The 23,443-nt window shown below is 31.9% G+C and overlaps 1 protein-coding gene across 1 annotated transcript; it reads right to left on the bottom strand.

Moving 5' to 3' along the window:
• Positions 1 to 2,479: 2,479 nt before the first annotated feature.
• On the bottom strand, positions 2,480 to 21,330 carry LOC105347505 (uncharacterized). The gene is made up of 16 exons (XM_066073674.1): positions 21,183 to 21,330; positions 17,493 to 17,570; positions 16,822 to 16,919; positions 16,393 to 16,494; positions 15,597 to 15,713; positions 12,435 to 12,737; positions 11,492 to 11,612; positions 10,680 to 10,887; positions 9,284 to 10,140; positions 8,592 to 8,715; positions 8,141 to 8,329; positions 7,535 to 7,571; positions 7,238 to 7,354; positions 6,932 to 7,108; positions 6,506 to 6,550; positions 2,480 to 3,099 (listed from the first exon to the last, which is right to left on the bottom strand). Exons 1-16 carry the CDS (start codon positions 21,236 to 21,238, stop codon positions 3,053 to 3,055), a joined length of 2,676 nt encoding a protein of 891 aa, XP_065929746.1. The 5' UTR covers positions 21,239 to 21,330; the 3' UTR covers positions 2,480 to 3,052.
• Positions 21,331 to 23,443: the final 2,113 nt, after the last annotated feature.

Below are 23,443 nucleotides of genomic sequence, written 5' to 3'. Positions count from 1 at the left end.
TATAAAATTACTACAAATGATCTCGATTTCAAGATATTGCTAAAATTTTAAAATCAAGCAATATCTTTTTAAACACTCTTTAAGGCAGATTGTTATATAATTGTAAATTTGAAATTTCGATTTTATATTAAGTGCATTTTTCTCAATAACGAACAATATGATTCTTTACATGTATTTTCATATCAATCGATATATTTATAACAATTTCTTACCGGCTTAGCGCTTTTCAGTACTTTCAGTACTTTGATTTATATTTATGTAATACGTTTGGTATTTCATTTACATGTGAAAAAATTGTCAGTACTGTTGGGAGAAGACTAAATAAATTATAGCACGTGTGTCCAATCCCATTGTAACTATATTACAATAGGTAAAAACAAAAATTCAAACCTAAACAGACAATTCCTAATTCATTATAGTTCATTCATGCAACATGACGCTTATGGATACGGAAATGGTCGTAACATGGGTATCAAAGTTTACTACATTTATTGTCTTGAATTAAAACAACATTGGCACTGCAACTATTATTCTTCCGAAATATATAAAGACTTTTTGTTTTATAAATAATATAGAAGCTAGAAAAAAAATTAAAGGTTGTCATGCATGCCTTACCTGTACACGCTTGCGGAAGAAGTAAATTCTAGCATTGAATAGAAAAAATGTAATGAAGCTTTAGCTAGCAGAGAGAGAGAGAGAGAGAGAGAGAGAGAGAGAGAGAAAGAGAGAGAGAGAGAGAGAGAGAGAGAGAGAGAGAGAGAGAGAGAGAGAGAGAGAGAGAAACTGCCATATAGCGCTGTGTGTGTTCTTATTTTATAGCGAGCTCTACCGGCAAGGCATGAGTGAATAGAAAATTCGGACTAGTTGCACATTCATTCAACGGATTTTTTTGGCGTCAGTAAATCGGACCAGTAATGCATTGTTTTAATCGTCCCAGTAGTTCCCTGTAATCATGGCAATTTTTATCACTTCACACTCTCACGAGAATCAGCAAGACAATATAAAAACAATAACGATGTATACGACATACTGTCAGTGCTGCCTCTAAAGTTCACATCAGTACACTCTCAATCAAAAATAATCGAGTGACGTCACAAAGGTTTACACATTAATCCGATAGATTTTTTCGGCGTCAGTAAATTTGACCCACAATTCATAGTACCAATGGTTTCCAACCTCATGTTCTCGCGAGAATCAAAGTACAACTTTTGAGAAGCATATATAAGATGTGTAATTTTAAGAACGTCATGCTTTTTTAAGTAAATAAAACAGTATACATCGCGTACTTTTATTTCTCAGGGGAGTTTTATAGAGTCAGGCGACACTTAACCAACGTCATCTTTGACGTCACAATAAGCACTGATAAGGGAAAATTACTCTAATTGAAGTTATTGTAAATCTGCTGAAATGACCAAAATTCTCTCAAAATCTTGCAAAGGCTAAGCTAAAGAACAGCTGAAGAATAAGGATACAGGATAAATTGCACTCGTTTGGATGAATGCTCACATTTATTTTATTCACTATAATTACGGTAAATTCCTGGAACGTACACGTAGCATCGTGGGACTGGGTGGGTGGATGGGTGGATGGCAGCCTCATCCAAAAAATCTTTGCAAGCAAAAAGAAAAAAAATCATGAGAATTCTAATCCTTCAGCTCTTTAGCAGTTCAATGGTTTCTTTATTTTCACTGCCATTTATTACATACGGGGGGTACCATGTTCTTTTAATATGATAAGCAAAATTAATATTTTTAAGCGTTGATTAAAAAAAGAATAATTAAACATTAATATTTTTTTTAAGTGGACGGGGCACATCCATGATAAGTCGATTTTCTATGTGTAAATAGAAAAAAAAATGAAATATTTTTTTTTAACATGGAGGGGGGGGGGCTCTATGATGAGTCAAGTTTTATATGTAGGTTTTAGAAAAAATGTCTACTGCAAAAAAAGGGATGAACTGACGTTACAATCACTTTAAAAGAGGAGATACAGTGCAATGAATATTTATATATCAAAATTTTTATTATTCAACAACATTGTATCTGAGAATAAACTACTGTTCTACTTATAAATAAATAAATTATAACAAATCTTATAAAATATGAATAATGAAAACTTACTGAAAAATAGGAATGTTTTATTTTTTTGCATTCAAATTTTACATTGTTAATTTTATTTTTATTGATTTATCAAAATTCATTGTTTGATCACATGCTGTGCTCGCCCCAACGGTCGCACCGTAAAACATATTACAGAACATGTAAGAATTGTCTGGGCCTCCATAAAATCACTGGGTTTTTTTAAAAATTTTATTTATGTATACTCGTATATAATTATAATATGTAGGTCAAAGAAAATATTTGTGCTTTGGCTAACATAGCTGAAAGTCAAAGATTAACCAAAAAGAGAACACTGAAGAATTACAACCGAATACATGTTCCCAGTTACTGGTTTACACTCATAAAATAAATCAAAACTTTTTACAAGTTATTTGATTCCGTTCTTTAATCTAGCACTACATTATATGTTCAGGTGCGACTGGATATGCTTTCTAAGTGAACTTTTTAAGTGTTATTTGGAAAACAAAGACTTATGGAAAATCATAACATCAGTCTACATGGTACATTATCAATAATTGACATCGACATGCACGTGAGAATTATGCACACATTTAAGTAACAACGATATAAAAAAGGTACATGTGAAACACTAAATTGTATTTCAAGACACAAAAATATAAAAGTTGCCGATTGTTGCATTTTAAAGTTCAAGTGTACGTTTCTTATCGAAAGCACCAAATGCAACATATGGAATTTTCGTCACTTTCGGTTGTCGTAAAATTTATTCTGCACAGTAAGTAGTCAAACGGGGCATATAACAAAATTCTATTTTTAGACACTTTGTAGAGTTGTAAGTTCAAATCTATGCTGTAAAATTAAGCATAATGAATGTTCTTTATTTTCGGTGGTTGTCAAGGCCATCATTCTGCGAATAGACCACCATACACGTAGAGCTAGGTGTTCAATTTGTTTCCTCGCTTCCATGAACAACGCTACACAAAATTGTGCATTGTGAATATGATGGTGATTAAAAAGGCACCTGCAAATATTAAAACACTGTGATACAATATCAGCAACATTTCACATCTAGTTGTGCAAAAATGTTCAACACTACATGCAGATTTTTGCAAAGTGAGTTATTCTTTTAAAAACTATTAATACGACAAGTCGTATTATTATAAAAATTTTCCCCGAAAACATGAACATTATGTTTATTCAACAACGGTAAAATATTAATTCTGGTGATTGTCTACTAAGCTTTTTTGTGCAATTTGACAAAATAACTATCATTTAATGGAAAAGTGTTTTTCTATACCTTTATAAAAATAATTGTATGTCACTTCATGTATTATTTTCCAAAGTCCCTTGAAAACATTAATATCATGTAAATCTTATTTTATAAATGGTGTCCTCAATATATTAGGTTTCGTTGTTGTTTACTAAACTATTTTTGTTGAGTTTTACAAACAAGAGGCCAATTTGCCTTAACGGTCACCTGAGTAGCATTTATCACATACACAAACTTGTCTTGGAGTCTCATATATGCATCTAATTAAATAGGATTCAAACTGGAGTAGAAAAATTATAAATTTGTAATGACGACCACATTTAATCCAAAAAGAATTGTAAAACCTATAATTTTGGTGAAAAACTAAAAGATCTGGTCTACAAAATCATGAATTCAGTTTTCTTTTCATATGTGTGGGAGTAAAGAAGATAATTTTTTAACGTTATATGCATTAACATCTATACATCCATTTTGGCCCTGCCCTAGAGTCAAAACCCATACCCTAGGGGACATGAAAATTAAAATTTCAGTAGAGGACTTCCTGGTAAACATAATTATTAGTCAGTTTTTTTTAAGCAGATGTGTAAGAATAGAGAAGAAGATGTTTAAACATTATATGCATTAACACGTTATTGCCATATTGCCCCCCCCCCCCATGTCCCGAACCCCTGACCCAGGGGCCATGAATTTCACAATTTAGGTAAAGGAGATTTTGGATATCATAACCATGTATTTAGTTTTTTGCCCACATGTGTGGGAGTAGAGGAGAAGATTTTTTAAGATCTAATACATTTTTACTATTTGGCCATATTGGCCCCACCCTAGAGCCTGAACCCCTGACCAAGGGGTCATGAATTTCACAATTAAGGTAGAGAGCTTCATGGACATCATAACCATGCATTTAGTTTTTAACAAATAATTATGGGAGTAGAGAAGAAGATTTTCTAAGATTTAATACATTTTTACTATTTGGCCATATTGGCCCCACCCTAGAGCCTGAACCACTGACCCAGGGGTCATGAATTTCACAATTTAGGTAGAGGGCTTCATGGACATCATAATCATGCATTTAGTTTTTAAAATTATATATGGTAGTAGAGAAGAAGATTTTCTAAGATATAATACATTTTTACTATATGGCCATATTGGCCCCACCCGAGAGCCAGAAGCACTGACCCAGGGGCCATAAATTTCACAATTTTGGTAGAGGGCCTCATGGACATCATAACCATGCAACCAGTTTTTTTCCAGTGGGAGTAGAGAAGAAGATTTTTTGAAAATTTGGCTTTTTTGCCTATTTGGCTCCGCCCGTGGCACCCAAGGGATGGTAGAGCCATCAATTTCACGATTTAGATTCTTCTTACCATAAAGATGCTTCACACTAAAAATTGTAACGATTGGCCTGGTAGTTTTCAAGAAGAAGTTAAAAATGTAAAATTGTTAACGCACGATGCACGACGCACGACGACGGACGAAGACCAATTGCAATAGGTCACCTGAAAAGCACGTTTATAATTATTAAATGAATGTGTTTTTATTTACTTTGAAAATATATTTGCTGTCAATTTTGTATCTTTCCATTTCCCAAACAAAAAAGATCTAAAAAAAAAGCTTGAAGAAGTCTAATTCAGTACTATCTAGGTCACATACCACTATTTTTACCCCGTGCTCATTGACCACGCAAGTAGTTCCATTCTAAAAATGTATGTATTATTTAAAAAATTCCTAGGGGTACTAAATTGTCGAATTTGGTTCCTTTTATGGCATGGATGGAAAGAAGAAGGTTTGAAAAAAAATACAGGCAGGAAAAAATTTAGAAAAATTATCTTAACAGGCGCAATAGAAAGGGTGTAAAGAGGCCAATGTTTACACAAATTCCAAAGTGAAAGTGAATTTTTCATGGTAGGGGTTATTTTTGGGGCCATATCTCAGTCCCCTCTCAATTGATTTTCCTGTAGTTTGGATATGTTGTTGGACTGGTATGCTGTATTTGAACTCATTTGAGCCGGTGGAATTTTTTATATGATTTATTTTTGTATAAAGGAATAAGAGGGAAATATAATTGTTGTCTGTGTCCATCTCTGTGGATCCTTTTTTTATCGAAGAAGTGGAAGTAGATATAGAAACAATATTTTTTAAATTATCTTCCGTCTCTGTCCATATAACAAACTACATTGGTTGATCCAAAAGTAGTGTCACTTGGCGAACCGTGATTGTAGTTGGCGTTTTATTTTGTATAATGATGTACCAAAATTTGCCCAACCAAAGTTCTAATTTAAAATATCAATTTGATTAATTTTCTTTGAATAAATAAACAAATATGAATGTTCATAACATGATTTATTCGGGAAATCGCCGCATCATAAATTTACGTATTTTTAACGGTTTCATTTTGGAGCAAATGTGTGGTTAAAAATTTGAGAAATTTTCAAACAACACAATATTTTAAGACAAATATAGCTTAGATTTTTTCCAACTATTTTAAGAAAAATAAGAAACGTTACCGTCCGTTTTGGACAAGTTAAATTTTTTGTCTCTATAAACAGGAATAAAAAAGCGGTTATGCAAATAGAGATACGAAGCATTTTTTGCACTAGAAAATAAATTGAAATTAATATATTATCCTAAAAATGACAGAAAGCTAATGCTAATAACTGAATTAGATGGCCAAAAGACTTACACTCTGAAGGAAAATAAAAGTTAAGTTTATTGTCATCAGCAGCACACGTAGGAGTAGATTTAAAAAAAATTAATATTTTTGCAGATTTGCTCCTGCCAATGAGTACCCGGAAATGGTAAAATCATGAATTTCATAACTGAGATAACTCTTATCATAGCTGCTTCACACACAAAATGTAACAACTGGCTTTGTAGTTTTCAACAAGAAAAAGTGAAAAACTGGTAACGAACGACAGTCGTCGAAAGACGCATGACGATGGGAAAATAGCAATACGTCACCTGAGTGAACCACAGAGTTTGAGTGTGAATATATATATATATATGTGATAATGTTCACGAATTATTTCCATTTCATGTAAGGTTAAAACAAACAACTTATTCTCACTTCTCCTCTTAAAACTTAAATTCAATGCCTCTTACATTGTAAATCACACATACAAACCCCTTAAATTGTGGGAAAAGATAAAGTTGAACATACCAGAAACCCCGCCTGCAATTTGACCTCCTTTGTTTTCTGTAGGTGCTATAATATATAAAGAATAAAATTATGTTAACAAATATTAAACCATGATTCACATTTTATATAACCTTTTTTTTGCCTATTGTGCACGAAGAACTCATTTCAAAAAGATGCCTTTTAAAACATTTGAAAAAATATACTCTCCATTCGTCTGGCAATTTGGCATTACAGTAAGTGCCAATTATTTTTACGAGTTGAAAAATGCATTATTTGACTAACCTAGGGATAATGTTTACTCTACTTTAAAGCAGGTATGATGAATAAACAATATATATTCTTTAACCTAGTATGTAAATGGAATTCTTTATAAATTAGTTATCATAAATTCATTAATTGTAAATATAAAATTATTGGGATTAATTTGTTTATCTATATCAATCGTACGTTGTTCTGGAATCAAAAAGGTGAAGTTGGAAGCCACGCTTCGAATTGGATTGTTCGGATCATTTCCATACAGGGTATGTAACCGGAGTTGATATTCTGTGTTCTCTTCAACGTCATTTAATATGACCCAGTTCTGTACCTCATGGAACATTTCCGATTTTACAACTTTATCTTCAGCTGAAAAATGTAATAATGAAATTGATAATATACATGACGTTAAAAAAAGTCGTGAGAATACGTTGTAACAGACATTGATCACATTAACAAAAAAGAAAGTCGTTTCTCTTTTTATTGTCAATGGCCAACCTTTTGAATATATAAACTCGAATCCTTGGATGTTGTAGCAACTTGGGGCTTGATCCCACATTATTTTTAATGTTTGTCCAATCTGTTCGGCAATTCTTATTTTCATTGGACCAAAATCTATAAAATGCAAAATTTATGTAATCAGAACATTGGTATCGATAAAAAGAAAAGTCATAATATGCTTTATAGTGGAGTTGTTGACATTTAGACACAGATTCTCTCTCTCTCTCTCTCTCTCTCTCTCTCTCTCTCTCTCTCTCTCTCTCTCTCTCTCTCTCTCTCTCTCTCTCTACTTACAATCATTGACTCCTCTTAAGGATGTGAGATTCGAAATCTAAAAAAAAAGATGGCATTAAGGAATCATTGGAACTTTCGTTAGTCCTAAAGTTATTTATATCAGTATGGTAAAAAATACAAACTAACTCGTGACCAAAACAATGATTGAAGTAGCTATCATTGTAAAATGGTCAATATCTTGAAGGAATCTGATGCAATTTACTGAATATTTAGAAAGAAGTCACATGAAAGTTCAAAATCTTCAAACCATTTTAAGCAGTACAGCTCATAGTCATGCGAACTTTTATAGATATCATAAATTTTTCAAAATAAAAATCTGGTCGTCAGCGTTTATGTAGATTGTGTATTCATGAATATAAGCAAATCGCGAATGAATATCTAATATTATCTGTTTCATGAATGTTTACGAATTTAGTCAACAATCTTTGATTTTAAAACTAATTAATCAAAAAGAGCATATTTTGACATTACCTTGTATGACAAACTGAATAGAATATCTGACGCATATATCAGAGAAAACTATGCTTTTTCTAATGGTTTACATTAATATCAAACCAACTTTATAAAAACTTCAGAATTTAAAAAAAATGGTATTCGATAAGGTACCTGCAAACTTCTTGAGATAAAGAGTCCGGCTGAGTTATATACATCCATTTCCATGGTAACAGTTTCTATGGAAACGTCACTGACATTCATTGCGTAACAGTTTGAGAATGGAAGGTCAATGGTTTTTCCAAACGATTCCCCTGTCGGTAGGTTTGAGTCGCATGGGTTCCTGTTGCAATAACTGCCATCCTGAAAAAACAGATGTTTCTTTGTTACTAATGCAATTTCTTACATGCAGATTAAACACTGCTAGACATTTTCCGTCAAGTTTTTTTAATTTGAATAAAAAGCCCTTGCGATTAAAGTATGACGTCATACTTTAGGTACATCTTCTCTGCTGGTTTGTAAACATTGCCTATCGTTTATATTTGGCGCACTTTTGATTCTATAGAATTATATTGTTTTTATGAAATGAAATCGGGTTACAATTAATTTGAGAGCCAAAACCTACCCTTGAAGGATTGAGGTATTCATATTCTTTGTCACCGACCACTGTCTTTGTACTTTGAGCCCTAAACCTGTACTTGATTCTCTTTACGCCACTGTGAGGATCAGAAGCTCCCAAAATATGAACACTGAAGGAAAAAAAATCGAAAATACATTTAAAACAGTAAGATTTCTTTGCAGTGAGTTTTTAGATCCAACACAATGCTTAAGACCCTTTCATGAGGGAAGGAAAGGATGGCATATGCAAAATCTACACAGAACATCAATTTTAAAAGTTACTGCAAAACACTTCTTTACGCGTTTTTTATGTGTTTGTTGGTGAACTATTCTTGATTAGACTTATAACGTTGTGAATATGTTAATAAATACCCTCACACCTTTATATTGCCAAAGTTTATATCAATTTTTCGAATACCATGAATATATCAAAGTGGGTAGGAAGTCTTAACCACTAAAGCTGAATGTAATTAACATAACGCTATGTATATCAAATTTTCTCTCTTTTTGATTTTTTGGTTTTTTTTAATTCGATTTCGAGATAAAGAGCCTGACTGTACATACAAATTAAAGTGCCTTTTTAATTTAAATGTCACTGTTTTTCTACTGGAAATGTCTTTGCTTTACATAGTCATAGAAAAAAATATTTATATTCCTACATAAGGAATGATTGTTTCATCACATTTATCATGTATTTACCTGCTGGTAAAATTCATTTTGTCGTCTCCGACATTTTTCCGTAATTCTGCTGATGACACCGCTGGCTTGCTTGAATCATAATGTAGAACAAATCTTTCCTCTTTTGTGTTGCCAAGAATATCGTAAGCTTTAACCCAAACTGAGAAAGAATTTCCATCTTGCAGATCTTGGTTCTCAGAAATTTCAATCGAAGTGCTTCCGTGATTTGGATACTGATATGTCGATGGTGATGATTGATTCTTACCAATATTGTAGGCGACGTCATATTTGATGATTCCTCGTTCATTGGGTATGGCGTCTCTGGATCTTGTTCCTTCCGTATCATCGTATTTAGCAGGTATACTTTTGTAGCCATTTCGATCTCCACCGTCAGAAAGGGAATCTGGAAACAATCTGATCCGGGCTAAGAAATTTCCGTCTTCGTGTATTTTGTTCAAAAAGTGATTCTTCCAGGAAAACGAAAATGTTTTAGGGTTTGAGTTTTGCCATTCATAGTTTGCTATTGAATTACCGGATGTTGCGTAAAACGGATTGGATTTATCTGACGTCACCTTGGAAATTGGGTCATAAATGACGAAACGTCTGACGTAGGCCGAGTTATTCGCTCTGTCGTTTATCTCCAGTATCCAGGAGTAGACCCCAGGTTGATCTGGTTCATATGTAAAGGAATGCCCCCCTTCTTCTGTTGTTTCTAAGAACTCTGTTATGATAAGTGGAACGGGATTTGGAATTAAATCTGTATATGGTTTCTTCGATGTACCATCTCCTCCTTTCTCCAATTTAAACACTTCCAGGGCGTAACGTGCCACTTTAGATAACTGATCCTTCCACCCTCTCCATGATATTTGTATAGGTGACTAGAAATAAGAAGAATACATCATACATGCAGTTTAAGGTGCAATTAGGTAAACAATTTATATCGATCTTTATGACATTACCAATAAAAGCGCATAACACGTATCTTTCTTATTTTAAATGATATATTTTTTTACAGATGAAGGTTCAAGTTTATCTTTATCAAGTTTAATTTTATATATATATACATGTGAAACTTCTGATATTTCTGTTTTATTATACATGCTCTTATTCATAATTGATAAAAATTTGCAATTCTCAGCTATAAATAGTTTTGAATTTTTTATGCTTACATTTTTGTTGCTACTGTTTTATTTGGTTTAAATATCATTTTTGGAAGCAATGGAAAAGGCTGGCGTTTAAGTATATTTTTTATATAAAAAAATCTCATTTGAAATTTCTGAGAGGAAAAAATGCATTATAGTTAGACATGCGCACTACTTATTATATTTTCACGTGTTTATATCATGTTGTAAACACTACAAAAATTCGTCTTCACATATATCAAACATGGACCTCGAAGTGATAATTTGGAAATCACCTTGGTAACATCGTTTTGGATAGTCATCATTGTTGATGAAGAGGAAATACAGGAGACGCTACTTTTTTCACTACAGTGGTAGGGTGTCTCCGTATCAAACTTAAGGTCAATTCTTCTTTCTGATGTTCTACCGAGATAATACTGTTTCCCAATACCATTATTCACAATTCGATATCCACCATTTTCTACTCTGAATGTTACGGAGTACCTATACAAAGGAAAACTTATAAGGCAATGATAAGAAATACAATCAGAATCAGTAAAAGTTAAGGTCTTTCGTTAAAACAAAAGACCTTTATAATTAAATCGATGCCATGTTCTAATTCAATGAAGATCAGTCTCGATCTAAAAAGATTTACTCTTTTCACTGTAATGAATGAATGAATGACTATAAAATTTCTCAATTTAATCCAGCTATGATTTGACATTGCTTAAAGTGCAAACATGGTATTGATGGTAAGGACAAATTTTGAGTTAGATGTTGCATAAACGCAATCTGTTTGTTATTCATTAAGATTTTTCATTGTCGCTTGGCCTTTTTTTACTGGTCTTCTTATGGATGAGTCAGTCAACAAAGCAATATCTAAAAATGAATCTTAATGTATTACAATTAAGATTTTAAAAAGTAGGTAGAAATTAGATATTAAATATATCGGCAATTTTTTTTTAGATCCTTGAACATTTTGCACAAGTATAAATAAAGGGGAGCAGGGGAAGGGTATCTCAATGCCCGAAGAGAATTATTACATTGTCTGATCAAACTTGAAACCTGTTGTTTGCTTGTTTCAATTAGATAATTTGTTTATACTTACGTATCGCCAGAATCAAACCGAATGTTAAAATCGTCGATGCGGGTGTCACAACGATAGAGTTTTTCATTTACTGGGCTATCCCTGCTGATGCCTGTACAACTTAACGTCTTAATGAATTTTTCTGAAATAGATAAAAAAAAAAACTAAAACACTTTTACGAAAAAATGAATATGCATCATTAGCTCCTGCTTAGATAAACAGGTTTTTGTCTATGTTTTGGTTTTGGGGTGTTTTATCTGAAGCCAAACATTACCATTCAAAAATAATATTCGAGTGGAATAGAATTCATTTGTCAAATAAGTAGAATTGTTTTAAACAATTGCAAAGTCAAAATAAATAATCTGATTGAAACCTTCATGTACATAATATCCATGTATTCTACTACAAATTGGCGTACACGAAAAATTGTCGTTTTCCCTTGTTTTTATTCAAAATGAAGGTCATTCTCACTAACAACAGTTCTACAAATTCTTTGAACAAATGGATCATGATTTAGACTCAAATTTTCGCGTCGTTGTGATTTAGCTAGGATATTGCGCCTAGGATCACAAAGCTTGCTTATTACTTGTCTTAAGTCAGAACTTGTTGAAATTGTACAGTTACATTATATTCAAATAGTAATTCATGAGCTTTTCTATATGTAAACGCTAACAAAACTGTTCAAGCTTCAATAATATGGCGAATGACTAAAATTTTGACTAAGTTAAGATGGCTGGTTGTGGCAATATTAGATCATTTTACCTCCCTAACAAAAAAAAAACTATGTATTAAAATACGGTAAAATTTCACGTTTCGCGTTTCGAAAAATGGGTTTCAGCCAAAAATATCACATGTAAGAGTTAAAGGAAGATCAAATGGGTAATTTGATAACAAAACCCATAAAAATCCTAGAATTTTTATCATCCCAGGCATCTTCGTGTCTTGGTCTCAAATGCAAACTTACGTTGATTTTCTGAATTGGTCACTACGACCTTGACATCTGCCTCGGTGATTCCAAGGTCATACTGAATTATGTAACCAGGCTTGTCCGGAAGATTTAGGGTGCTGGGGCTAAAAATAGACTGAAAAGTAAAGTTCATCCTGTTGGCGTCCCTGCGATTTGTCCAGAACGTTTCCACGTTACCAGGGCTCATAGCAGAATCGATGGTCATGTTGTATATTAACATTGCTTTCGCTTGATGATAGTATCCAAGGTCTAGAGTACTTTGTTCAATGATTGGAAGATAATCGATTTCGTTCTGTGGATCTAGAGATTAAAATTGCACAGTGGATTTGTATATAATTCTATGAATGATAAATAGAGGATATCTATATTGTGTGATACCCAACGAGTTCAAATGGTGTATATATTTGCGAGGCTTGCCGAGCTAATTTAACCATTTCAACAAGTTGGATAAAGCAAATATAAAATCACACAATTATAGATGTTCTATTTATCTCATACAATATAATTTATATTATGAAGCTTTTGAGACAGTCCCCTATGTGAACCGAATTGATTTTTTAAAAGATTAAAAACGATGATGCAATGTTGTGTTATGGGGTTACATGTATTATGACCTTGCGCAATACAATTTAGTACGTCTTTTCTGAGATAAAATCTAATTTTTTTAATGTAAAGTTTCACTGAAATAAACCTTGAAATAATTTTTTAGCTCAATAATTTTTCTCAGAACTTATTCACTTTATTACATGGAAATACTGATCAGAAGACTTAAATCATCAAGTTTGTTGACATACACAAAGTTTGGAATGCTCGTCAGTTTGAATTGACTCGAACGAGGAACAGTTGTTGAGGTTTAATAAAACAAATATTAGCCTAATGATTCAAAATTGAAAATAGTGAATGAGGATGCTTACTGGTGGTGGAACAAAAGTCTTAAGAAACATTTTATCGGTAAGATCTTATATAAAAACACAACCAGAGCGTTCTGTTTTCATCGCGTAGTTAGGATGAACTCTTTGATTGTTAATGTGATTTGCAGTTTCATAAACTACACACAGCAAATTGAAAAGTGGAAAGGGGGCTAAACTTATCAAAAATCTTAAAAATCTTGACAAACAAGAAAAAAAAAATTTGGTTACGGTTATGTATAACTTTGCCAAAAAAGTTGGGGGGGGGTGGGGGAGGGGGAGGGGGCTATTAAGCCCCCCCCCCCGGTTCCGACGCCTATACTTCGCAGTTATGTGTTTTCCATCATATATTTGTAATTTAAATCTTTGACAAAATCTATTTTATATCAATTTTTTGGTATGAGATATAGATAGATATGTTTAAAGTACCAGCAAATCTTCGAAAATAGGTCACTGAAGCGTTGAAACGAAGGGCTGTGTCAAAAATAGTTCGGACCGGAAGTATTTGATAAAGCATCACCCGTTTGATATAGCAAAGATTTATCACACTGGTAATATACACCACACGTATGAGATAAATATTGATAATATTGGGAAGCTTTATATATATATGATAGTGCCTTTCATCAGATTACAACAGTTATAAACTTTGCAAGTCCACACACAATTATTTTTTCTTATTAACTTATTATCTGTCCTGTAACAGTAAACGCCCAAGTTTAAAATAGTCATCGTCATGTGATGTCGCAAGCTAATTCTTTTAATATTTACGTAGGAAACATGTCGACCCAAAAACGCGGTTGACATTTTAGATTATTATACTTTCATGTTAAATACTGAAATCTGATTGGTTTAGACGCAGTTGATAATCCGTTCTATTACCCTCAGCGTTAGCAACACACTTAGCAACGGGTAACACAACGAATTGTTACATGCGCATAAATTATGCGCGTACGGTTCGCCGTGGAATTCACGTCATTTCTATATAAATGCAGTGAAAATATCTATAAAATTAAGACATTCAGTATAATAAAATAAATAGTGCCTGTTTGGGAGGATAACAGTTGAATTTTTTTTTTGAGTTTATCAGCTGGTCCGGAAGTAAAAGAGTCAAAACGTTAACACCTGTTAATGCTCTGTATTTATGCTTTTAACAATTTTTTTATCGAAAATTTCTTAACGTGTTAAAAAAATTAATATAATAAACTTGAAACTATGTTCAGGTAGCATGGTAATTTGTTAATCTGGTGATGTTTTGATTTCGTTAGATTTCGTGTTTGAATGTCTGTGACAAAATCTTCCCCAGAAGTTTCGGGCGTCATCATGTCCAAAATGTAATATGGAACTTGTTTATTTAATTACTTTATTGTATCAAAATGATATAATGCTACAATGGTTTAATCATTTTATTTTCGTATATATCGTGTCCGAATTGTTTCTTTATTGTTTTCTTTACCTATTCTTTATAGCTGTAAAAAAAAAACTGCATAGATATTTAAAAAAGGGATAAAAAATTTAAACTGATTTGGATGATATATACATGAATACGGCCTTAACTCTTTTTTGTTGCAGCTAACTGGAAAATTACAATGATTTTATTAATACCAGTGAGGTGGTATTTAGGACGTCCTTTGTCAACATTTTTTTCTTAGGTCAAATTTTACTAATTTTTTTATTCCTGTCCCAAATGTAAAGATAGGATAAAAGACTGTTTTGAAAAGAAAAATTGAAGTTGAAGAGGCTGTCCCCTCCCCCCAATTTAACTTCGCCGTTTGATAAAACAATCTGTTCCTTGTTTACAAATTAATGTATGAATTTAACTCAGTACCAATCTGTCGATGAATTAAAATGTATGAAATTTGAAGAAAAAAACCCGCGAGTGTATGAATATTAGTTTGCATTTTTTACACCAAAATTTGTAATATCCAAAATATCCTGATCAACACTTTCCACCATTGCCTATATTAGTAAAACCGCGTTCTTGAAAACAAATGCTTTCGATCAAAATTAAGTGGCATCATATTTTTTTTTCATTTTATTTATTAGCCTTTTTGCATTAACTAAAGATGTCCCATCTAAGGTATTAAATCAAATTTAACATTAATTACTTATCATGTAAAATTCAACTATATCTTACGGACATCATAAAACACGTGTTGAAATACCAAAGGTGTAAGCAATTACGCTGGTGCAGGTATTTTTTTAGCTTATTGGCAAAAAGTCTTAATGTATAAGTATAAATGCATCATACAGTTTAAGCAGTCTCCCAGCGATCCTGTATTTTCAGGTGTGAAACTGTCGGTACACATGCACTTATGAGTAGTGCAGTAGCCCGGATAACAAGGCCTAGTATAGGAACAGGCAGCATCTGAAAAGTATGAATTTTTTTAAAACTTAATTAAATTTTTTTTTACTAATTTTCTATTTTTCAATCGAATTTTATGACTGGTCTTTAAAAAAAAAAACAACGCTTTCTTATCCGCATACATTTATACTGATTGCAAACTTCTTTATTATTTTCCATCAACAAATAATTTCATTACAATTTTGTTTATAATCACAACTTTCAAAGAAGCATTGCAATTATGCCAAGAAATAACAAAATAATCGTGCCCCCCCCCCCCCAAAAAAAAATGACAACTAATTTGCAATTGTCTTTGATATAAACAATTTGTTATTGTTTCTCATTTAATAAAAAGTGAGTCTCGATAACTACTTGAAATATATATATAGATTGTAAAGATACACATTTAAATAAAAAGACTAGAAAACCAAGAAAAGAAAATCGGTTATAATTGTTCGATAAAGCTTTTAGCCATTGCTCAAGATCAACGTTCAAATAGTAGTTTTAACTCTCTTGAATTCTATTATTCTTAAAAAGTGTAATAAAAAATATATTTATTATAGATAGTTTAGAATTCTTCGAATTACAAAACGTTGATGTAACAGTAGTCACCATCGCATTTTATTTATTGAGCATTTAAATTACAAATTTATATACCTGGATATATGACAAAGTCTTCAATTCATCAGTATAATACACTTACCACTAGTACAGTATGTTCCAGTGTAACCGTCTTTACACGAACACACGTTTGGATTAACACATGTTCCTTGGTTCCAACCGCCGCAATTATAGGGGCATATAGCTACAGCAATTACGTGTGAAAAATATAAAAGATGAAGATATTTTTGCATAGTTTTCACCGTTTAAATAAATAATCAATTCAGAGTATTTTAAAATCTAACTCAAACTAATTTAAATATGAAAACTCTGTCAAAGTGAAAGGAAGGCATACACTTTTTGATAATCATAAAAAATAGATATATGAATCTGATGATAAAAAATATTATGGCTAATCTTTTATTATAATAAATTCTATTGTTTTAAAATTTTAAGACATCGTAATGGTTTTGAAATAATGGTCAGTTTTAAAAGAAATATGAGCAGGGTAATTATTAACTAAAGTACTTACGGATATTACAGACTTTATCACCATTGTGTCTCCATCCGCGACAACAGTAATATTCTCTTTCAATAACTTCAACAACGAAATTTCCCCAGGCACAACAGCTTTTAAAAAAAATGCGTACGTTTTATTATAAGTTTTGATTGATTTCTCTGATTTTAAGAACTAGATGTTCATTGATTTATGGAATATTATTGAATCATTCTTTGTAATATTACAGGAAGTAAACTTCTTTCCATCATCCCGAGTTACTCCATTTTATATGTAGGACGAACATTTTTGCAAAATGAGTACAAAACATAATCACATGAATAGGATTAAAGGGATGGTTGTACCTACCATTAATAAAGCTATATGAATTCTTGACACACACTTTCAGATTGTTTAGATAATTTAATCTTGCAATAAAGAGGCGTTGTCACGATTTGAGTTTAGAATTGTTTTTCTAATTTCAATGTTAAATTTTAATAAGTTTCATTGGGGTACTTTTGATGTCAGTCAGAATTGAGACGTCATTTATAAAGGAATATGAAATATACAGAAATCACAATGTACACAAGGCACATGTCATGTTTATGTTTACGTTTTAATACGTCCGATTTTGCAGAAGCCAAAATTTCTTAATAAAATACACAGCAAAAATGTATGCGTTTAAAGTATTGAAATTGAAGACTTACCCCATCCAAGTCTGGTATATACATCTCCGCACCCATACACACTTCAGTCTTGCATTGTAACACAACTGGTTGCTATTCCTTTATGATCATGGAAAAAAAGAAATAATTAATATATTAATTCATAAAAAGTATACAGTTTTATCACAACCCAAATGTAGCTTTGAAAAATAAACTAACTATAATTTTAATTATGTATATTTTCTAACTAAAAAAAAATATAATATTATAAAGTTTTAATTTTTTCATTATGATAACGACATTCATTGTAGGATAGCGATTCCATCGACTCTTTTGTTCTCTCTTAATATTAAAAACATTAATACGTTGGCAAGTAACTTAGCTTGGGATACTTTTTTTGTCTCATATCATGTGAATGATGTACATGTAAAGCTCCCTCTATTAAGTCAATTTTCTATATTTAATTATAGGTTGATTCTTAAAGGAAATTCCTATATTTTTCTTATTTGCCGTTCGGGGCTTTCCGGCAGAGCTCGAAAAAACAATTAGAACTTCACTGGAGTTGTATGCGAAACGGAGTAGAGCTGGAGAGGGAGCGGGGCTTGACCCCCCCCCCCCACCCCCCCCCCTTATCTTTTATTGAAAAAAACCTAATGAATGCATGAAATTTTTATTTGATTTTTTTAAAACCAACTCTGCCGTTGCTTTTAGTTTAAAATGAATATTATTTTCCTATATCTATCAACATTTTATTAAAAACATCAAGGCAATAACTTTTTAATTATATTGCTTGCTCTATCTTTCATAAATCTATCATCTTTTTTTTCTTTCTTTCCTCTCGGAGATCAAGAGCTGCTTAGTTCACACTGACCATCAAATGGAACCAACAACGATTCAACCATAACAAAGAGATTGCCGAATTTAATTTCCTTTTACGCAAGATTGACATATCTTTTTCATGTGCTTAATTTCATACCATGATACTGAGGATACATGTACTTGAGAGTATACGTTCAGTCAGAATGAAAAAAAATTGCACTGATGATAGTGAAAACCCATCTATAGTGTTATATAGACCTTTCATGGCTGAGTTATTTTTCACTTTCCAAAAAGTAGGTCAATGACCAACCTTTTCAATTAATGGCAATTGAAAATATTTTTATAAGTGAAAAATAATACACATTGCTTAGCTCTTATAAAAGTGATATTCAATGAATGAATGGCAGTGACACAAAATAGACACAAAGCATTTAGTTTTCATTCACAATTTTTATTTATATATTCCAGTCCGAATTCCCTCTACCTGTTTTCAATTCTTTACCTATTTTTCATTAAATTTAACAAAAAAAAAAAAAAACCAACTGAGTAATGATAATACTTAAATATTTATAGTGTTTAACTAAGTATATTGACCGTACTCTGTTGGTATTAAATGTATATTAGGTCAATGATCAAAATTTTGAAATATGGTGTCTTTTATCGTTTTTAAGCATTTTTTCAATATTTTTGCAGTGTGTGCCATACTATTATCTGAATGAGAAAAAAAGTTAAAACCAATAGAAAGAATGCAAACGTATGTTGACTAACATATAAAATCTTAACTTTCAATATTACAGTTCTACCAAAAATATTTCAAAGAAAAACAAAATCTGAAAATTGAATCCGAATTTCCTCTGTGATGCTAAACGTCCAACTTTGTTTAAGCCTTATTCCATAATACATTAAAAATATCAAATGTTATGTCAACAATACCTCATTTTATATATACTTTTTGTGTTTAGAACACATTTCACTCATGACATTGAACTTTATAAAAATTGAGAACTCAAACCCTGAGTAAAAAACGTTCTTAACCATAACGTTTAGGGTTTTTATTCGATATAAGCAATTTGATAATGCATTATGACACTAAAAACTCGGGGAATAGGAGCAGACTTTTCTCGTCAAATAATATCGTAGACAAAAATGAGAGAGAGAGAGAGAGAGAGAGAGAGAGAGAGAGAGAGAGAGAGAGAGAGAGAGAATTCGTGACTTTTTTAATCCTAGAATCGAAAGTTTCTGTGATGTGGGAAATGAAATAAAATTCACCCTCACTGAGATGTAATTCTTATTAAAAAAAACTTTGATTGGACATGAGAGTATATAATTGAATAATTTATGCACGATTTTAAGAGCAGACATGCAGGTTTCGATATTATATTTATGTTTCAATAATTGTTTACATAAGTTTGTTTTAATTTTTTTTTGTCAGGCTTTCGAGAGTATATACAGACTTAAAGCAATTTAAAAGTACTTATAAATAAGGTTTGCATTGAAGAGCATCACAAAACTTGTCTTCTACAGAGTTCTATGATGGCATACAGTTCCCAATATATGTATTATTTCTGCATTGCGTCAACCTCCACTTTCAACTTGAAATGAAACCTTTTTTGGTTGATTTTATTTGTCTTAAATCTTTAATAGGCTTTTATCAACAGAGGGTCTCTTCAATTTGTCTGGCTTTCCACTATATCTAAACTACTTAAATACTGCTATCTTAAAGTAATTATAAATAGGGTTTTACATTATTAATGAAGATCATCAAAACATATCAAAAAGAATTTTATGGGGACATATAGTTTCCAATATATACCTTATTATTTCCGTATTATGCAAATTTCATAATAGAAATTTACGTTTTTGCAGGATAAAGATACTAAGATACATGTGAACACATGCAATCGCAATAGTCCGCTACTCTCTCTCTACACGACCCCAAAGCTTTCCTTTGCAACTGCAAAACGCTGTTATCTTTGATATCTTTAAGAACAGGAAATATTTAGACATTTCATATGGAAACATCTATTCATTTGCATCAACCAAAGTGTTTTGATTTTGATTTTACAACAAAATATCAACTTTAGAGAAAGAGATAAAGAGTAAAAAGATACACACATGCAGATAGACATAGACTGGCAGATAGACAGACATACAGACTGGCAAACAGTCGGTCAAATCATGAGAGAGAAATAAGGAGAGGGAGAAAAAATGATGGGAACGAGAGAATTCCGTAATACATAATTGATATTCAATGCATCAATATATATTCGAAAGTTTTGTTTTTAAATATGAATTACACTCTTGTGTATAATGTTTCATTGATATATTATCGTTGCAAATTTTAAGTGCATCACTATGCATACCAAACACAAGGAGAAAAAAATCCATGCTTTGTCTGCTAATAGAATGCAGATGAAATGGCTTTTAACGCCCGTTTCTCATAAAAAATATCTTCATGAGTTCAGTAAAAAGTTTTAAAAAAGTGACAGTGTTACAGATCAGTTAAATTCACCAATGTATTTAACCATATATTCGAAGTAAGAAAAATGCATGCGATGAAAGGGTTTTTAACAGTACGCTGCAGCAGCTGTTTATGTGTAACGGATTATAAATACGACGGAATTGCATGCATGTAGCAGCAGACGACATTTTGGCACGGAGTTGTATTGAACTGAATTGTACGCAGTATGACGCATATTTACAAAGGGTTAAAGAATACACACAATGTGAATTAATAAAATTTGGGATACTTTAATGTATGTTAAACATTTCTATCTTTTTGCAATGGGGGGAGGGGTCTACGCTTTTCTTATTTTTATGAATTTTTTTTCCAGAATGACTGATCAGAAGAATTGTTTTAATAAATATAAATAAATAGATACATGTATGTATATATTTAAATAACTGACTTACCCTGACCAAGCAGAGACAAGTCCAACGAAACACATCACACCCAAAATGAGACGCATCTTCTCCCTCAGACGGCAGCTGTGTTGTTTTGTTTCATCGATTGGAGACTGCGGTTACCCCGCAAACGAAATATGTTTTTAAAATAAGCTGGCTCTAGTAAACCGGGAAATACGTTACTAGGATATTCCTGTCTTTCAAACGCCTTGACCTTTTGATAAATAAAAGAGAGAGACATATTACAAAGGATTGTGGCATGTCAGAATCTTAAACTGATGCTTGTTTGCTATATGGAGGAAATTTCAACTTAAATGCGGCATGACCAGATGTCTGATTCTGTGATGACTATATTCTTATACATGTACACCCGGCTTGTTCATGAACATTACAAGTTCAAAACGTATAGTTGAAGCAAAAATCTATATCAAAAACGTTATTTCAAATTTAATATTTAAAGTTTTTGTAATTATTAGAATTATTTAAATAAATTGTATAATCAAAGTACTGACAGTACTGAAAAGCGATAACCTAGCTTGTTTCCTAAGGAAAGGACTAAGTGCGGTTTTATGCAATTTTTGCCCCCCAAAATCAAAGTTTTAGAAAGAGCTTTAAAATAAGGTGAAAGATAGTTAAAATCATATTGGAAATAAAGGTGTAAAAGGTTATCACCACAGTGACGTCATAATGTAGAAATGACGTCATGAATATTGCATTAGTTTGATAAATTGATGTTTTGAAGCAAAATATGGGTGTTTTCCGATGGTTTTTCGACTGGGAAACATCGAGCGCAGGCTTGCACAAGTTCCATATTTTAGTATAATGTGTATAACTATCTGAAGAAAAACATATGTTAAAATCGCACTTGAGCAGACCTGCGCTCTATACTTCCGAATGCAAAATATAGAGCAAAAATGAGAATATTTTCATTTGTTTGCAAATTTGCGGGAATTGGGCCAATTAATTGACGTCATAGATACACAGCGAATGAGCAATGATGACTAAAATCATTATTAAAGTTATAGGCATCCTCTATACAATGATTTGTGAAATTTTTTTTTTTATACGATACTATTTAAAAATAGGTTGAAATCGGGGGCAGATATTTGACCATACCGCATATAGTCCTTTACTTTGTGTAAGCTTAGATAGAAAGAATTGATTTGATTTTTCTATATTTCAGCTTCTGTTTAGGCAATATATTTCCTCCTCACTGCGTGGCAGCCCCTGCAATGATGTACGTAAGCCCAGCACCTTGGATTCACAATAGCCCGAACTTTATATTCACAATAGCCCCTGCAACTATGTGCGTAAATCCCTGAAACTGGTTTTTTAACCAGTTTTAATAATGTACAATTCTGCTCATAGGCGCTGTTATTTGATGCACCGGAAGTAGAAGTCTAACGACAATAAAGCGCTTAGCTATGCTTAGCGCTTTAAAAGTAGAACTTCCATCCTCTCTATGTTTTTTTTCAAGAAATTTGTGCCCCTATTTCATTTGGCTGTTTTTTCTATTACCATTAACATTTGACCTACTTTGCATGTGTACAAAGTATAAGGCATGAAATTTCAGAAAATGTGAAATGAAAATTAAAAAGAAAATATTTTCGGAGATAAACACTAACTTATCTTTTAACATTATAAAAAAAAAATAAAGTATGTCTTTGCATTCATAATTATAGTGGCAAACGGAAATTAAGGGTGATGTGAACCAACTGTCCCTGTGAAAAGAAAAAATTTTGTAATATTTAGTTTCTTTTTGCATTTTTTAAATCTTTAATGTACTGAATATGTCCATATATGATCTCTTTTTTCTGATATATAAAACAACCAAACGAAATACCGATACATACCTGATACATAATCCATGGTAGGGGTACACTGCTAACCTTTAAACCCTTTCACTTTTCTTTCCTCCCCATATTTGAAAGTATTTGAAATGCATGAGCACAAAACAAAAAGAATTCAGAAGAGACAGTTCAGGTTTGTTTAAAAAAACATTTGTTTTTATTTAGTATTTAAAGATGGGATTATTTGATCTGCATTTGACGTTAATTCATTATCTGTTTATGCTTTTGGTAAACGGTATATATTGTATTTTCTAGTAGCACTTTTTTAATTTTCTCTTTCGAAGTCCAACGTTCAGCTTGTTATTATGATAGTTTTATTTTACTCTACAGTTTAGATAAATTAAATATCTAATAATTCAAGTAACAATCTCTACTAACATGTATCTACTTGTTTGCTTGCTGTAATTCATTCCGTTAAGC

This window comes from Magallana gigas, chromosome 10 (genome assembly GCF_963853765.1).
Source record: "Magallana gigas chromosome 10, xbMagGiga1.1, whole genome shotgun sequence".
NCBI classification, from domain to species: Eukaryota; Metazoa; Mollusca; class Bivalvia; order Ostreida; family Ostreidae; genus Magallana; species Magallana gigas.
Note: the sequence above shows the minus strand (reverse complement) of the source record. Positions and strands in the feature narration are given on the sequence as shown.